Source organism: Micromys minutus, assembly GCF_963924665.1.
Source record: "Micromys minutus genome assembly, chromosome: 4".
NCBI classification, from domain to species: Eukaryota; Metazoa; Chordata; class Mammalia; order Rodentia; family Muridae; genus Micromys; species Micromys minutus.
Window position 1 is genome coordinate 17,092,281 of NC_137973.1, and position 4,018 is coordinate 17,096,298.

Consider the following 4,018-nt stretch of genomic DNA (forward strand, 5'->3'; position numbering starts at 1 on the left):
ATTGAGTGGCAAGGCTCAGGTCATCAGGAGAGAATTTTATTTTAAGTGTCACCTTACTGCAAGGATGTCTCTTAAACATCACAATTAAACATGCCAAAGGAGAAGCCATGTTGTCAAATGCCCACCTACCCCCCGACTCCTCAAACCCACCCTTGCTCACCGTCTATACCCCCCCTTTTTTCCTTTTATTAAACAAAAGAAAGTAGACAGATCCATGTTGGTAAATGCTAACTGTCTGTATTCACATAGAGACACAGTGTAATCTCTGAGCCCAATATACCGAGAGAGAAAAGAAAGAAGCTAGAATTCTATGCACTACATCACAGGGGCCTAGCACCCTCCAGCCTCCTGCAGAGCCAAGAGAACTGGAGGGCTTTTCTTTTTTTTCCCCAGAGCACGGTGGAGGCGTTGAATCCACAGTTTGAGACAAGAAAGGATAAAAATAAATTTAGAACAGAAACATGGAGATTCTTTTCCTGTTGTATTTTGCTCAAGATATTTTCCCCCCAAATAGTCGAGAACCATGATGTTGAGACCTCACAAACAGGGCGACCGAGCACAGAGGGACAGGGAGGAAAGGACTGCCAACTTGCTCCCAGGGACTGGAGAAATTTAAAAAATAAAAAGAAAATAAAAAAGAAGGTTGGATCCATCAGTCTTCTGTGCTAGTCATCCTCGCCTTCATCCTCCTCTCCTTCCTCCCCTTCATCCTCATCATCATCTTCTTCACCTTCATCCTCATCTCCTTCTTCATCAATATCTTCCAACCCTTCTTCCTCTTTATCGTCATCATCATCATCCTCTGCCTCTCCTTCTTCATCATCCATATCCGGAACCAAATAGTACTGCAAGAGATTTGGCCAAATGTCGTCTTTGATGACCTCCCCTAACTCATCAGCCCCCGCGTCGGAGTGGTCGGTGAACCAGGTGAAGAAGCTCTCCGGCTCCTCGTGCTGCCTCTTCCTGCTCGCTTTATTCTGCGTTTGACTCGAGCGTTTTGTCAGATCCTTTCCAGATTTCCATTTGATCTCGGTGGACTTTGAAGACGGGTCACCACTCTCATTCAGATGAAATTCTTTGGAAAGAACTTTATTTTCTAAGTAAGGATTTTCATCAAAATAAAAATCTATTCTGTAACCTGATTTAATGTCTTCAAATTCTGTCACTTCGACTCTGGTCAAATAATGCAGGGCCTCCTCATCTTCCTCCCCATGCAGTGCAGACACTTGTGGATGGTTGACAAATGTTGTTACCCAAAAATTTGGGATTTTGGCGATCAATTCTGACCTCTTCTGAAAAAACGGTTGGCGGAGTTTGTTATATTTTTGTTCTACTTTCAAAATTTCCTCACTGGCTTGTTTATTAAGTCTCTCTATTTCATTTTGTACTTCATCAATATGTTCAATTGCTTCTTGCTGTTCTTTTTCTCCCTTCGGCAGGCCTGGAGAGGCCGACTTGTCCTCCAGCTTCGGGGCAGCAGCGGGTCTGGGTTTCTTGGACTGAGGCAGGATCGCAGATTGCCGCTTCGGGGCCATGGCGTTAGGGTTGTGGCCTGGAGACCGAGGCCAGAGCCACGATGTTCACAGCAGGAAGAAAGTCGCAGGAACTCTCTTTTTCCTTTTTATTTCCTCCTCTTCTTCTTCCTCCTCCTCCTCCTCTTCCTCTTCTTTTTATGGTTGTTTGTTTTTGGAGACAGGGTTTCTTTTCTCTGGCTGACCTGGAACTCCCTCTGTACATCAGGCTGGTCTCAAACTCACAGATAATCTGCCTATCTCTGTCTCCCACGAGCTGGGATCAAAGGTGTATGCCACCATTGCCCAGACTGAGTGAATGACCTCTAGGCTGAAGTTGCTGCCAGGGTTCCAGTACAGTTTACTGTCTTTGAAACGAGAGTTACCTGCAGTTCTTCAATGTGACGAGCCCCAAGCACCTGGTAATATAGTGGCTGCTTTCTTTCCTTGGATGTCGGAAAAACTCAATGATCTTCTCTATAAGACTTTCTCTCTCTTTTTTTTCTTTACACAGGGACAGGGTGTGACTCTCTCACATGTCACATGGTTGCTGGTGGTGCATATGTGTTGGATCTTGCACTCAAGGACAATATTTTGTCCTGGAGAATACACAGCATTTCCCTACATTGTACTTGAGCTACAATCTGATCCCTGTTGGTCTGGAGGATACAAGACACGTGACACTTTTATACATGGAAGGACTGAGAGATCTGCCTTAGAGGGTGGCCAAGTGCACCCAAGTGAACGAAGTGTGCAGAGACATGTGCTCCTTCCTTGTTGGGTCAGGGCATGTGTGGGTCTTCTGAGTGTTCCTTGATTTGTCCCATGTCAGTAACTTGAGCAGGAACACGAAAGAGGGAAAAAGTGTTGGGTCTCTGAAAACGGCTCTGCCTCCACCCACATACCTGGGGCCTGGCTCCTTAGCATCTGCCATGTAGGCAGGGGGTGAGAGGCTCCCTGAAACCATAACTGAGGCCTTTCATCCCTCACTTTGAACTGATATTTTGCTAATATGACCTTTAACTAACCCCATTCCCAACACAAGAACCTTATTGATGTGTTGGGAATGGGGCTATTTAAAGTCGCTAATAAAAAAAAAAAATCAATTCTATCATCTTCCATATATTCTTTTCTAGAAGATCCTATCATAAAATCAAGCTAATCCACATTTTCGAAAGCAGTTTGGGACTAGAAAATTATTGAAAATTGATGGTGCTGAGTTGAAGTTGAAATAAATATTTCTGCCCTTCCTAAGGCATAATTTCCACACAAAATGTTTAACAATAAAAGTTATATAATGCCCCCAAATTAACCTGTAAGTCCCACCTGCCCACAAAGGAGTTAACTTTCTGGAATTCTGGGAACTGTAGTTCTTGGGAAATAACAAAGCCTCATGGGAAAGTACAGCAACCTGTTGGCTTGTCATTATAAATCCCGGCAGCAGGTGGCTGCAGGCCATTTCCAGCTGGGAAATTCCTGGGGGTGGTTCTGATCAAAGTCCATCGCTTGCTCAGTATTGACTATTTAATAAAGCTTGCTTCAAATTTGGCCCAAAGCATTCACTGGAGTTGGTTTTTCTGATTTTAGGATTAACAGTTACTCCAATAAAGATTAAAGCTTTTAATCTTTTACTTTTAACCTTTACTTTTTCAAGACAGGATTGACTAAGAGTTAAAGCTTTATTAATTCTAGAAATAAAACAAATATACTTTTAATCACACATTTTGAGCTTAAGGAAACATTAACACTACCTACTTATTTATATTTGCTTCTAAACGTTTTTCATTTAAATTGTGTGTGTGTGTGTGTGTGTGTGTTGTGTGTGTGTGTGTGAGAGAGAGAGGGGGGGGGCGGGGGGAGGGAGAAGGGGAGCACACTGGAATTACCAGGCAGTCCTGAGATGAGCATGTGTTTAGGATAGGATCCAGAGCCTTGGGCATGTTAGGTAAATATTCTGACTGAGCTACTTCCCATTCTTAGCCCTTATTTATTCATTTGTCTCTAAATCAGTGTTTCACTGTCTTAGGCTGGTTCAGACTCACGCTCCTCCTGCCTCTGCCTTCTCACTGTGCCATGCTCAGCTCGGGGCTCTGCGGGTCTAAATATCCATGTTACTCTTTTGAGAAATTCCGATGAATTCTTGGAACTAGACACTGTTCATGACACCAGGGATAGATAAAAAATGACAACAAAACAAAACAAAACAAAAACCATTCTGTACCAATTTAACTTACAATCAAATAAGAGGAACCCGACGGTGAATGATATCTATGGAATGTCGTAAGAGTCCTTGATTCTTCGGAAGAATGACTCAAAGTATATAAGCATAAAAAGTGTTTTAATCTGCAGAAGTCCAGCATGCTTGGGTCTCCCATTACCAAGATAGTGAGCTCACAGGGCCGATTTAAAGCACATTAGGGAATTCCAGGGTAGGTGACCTCTATGTTAACCTGTTGGATCCATCTCTAAGGACATTCCCTTACATGAGTGTGGGGGCTAGAAACTTG

At 43.3% G+C, this 4,018-nt stretch overlaps 1 protein-coding gene across 1 annotated transcript; it reads right to left on the bottom strand.

Annotated features, from left to right (window-relative positions):
• Nucleotides 1–403: 403 nt before the first annotated feature.
• Nucleotides 404–1,535, bottom strand: LOC308420520 (protein SET-like; the record flags this gene model as incomplete). Its single annotated transcript, XM_080916589.1, has 1 exon — nucleotides 404–1,535. One exon carries the CDS (start codon nucleotides 1,533–1,535, stop codon nucleotides 666–668), a length of 870 nt encoding a protein of 289 aa, XP_080772715.1. The 3' UTR covers nucleotides 404–665.
• Between the last annotated feature and the right edge of the window lie 2,483 nt (nucleotides 1,536–4,018).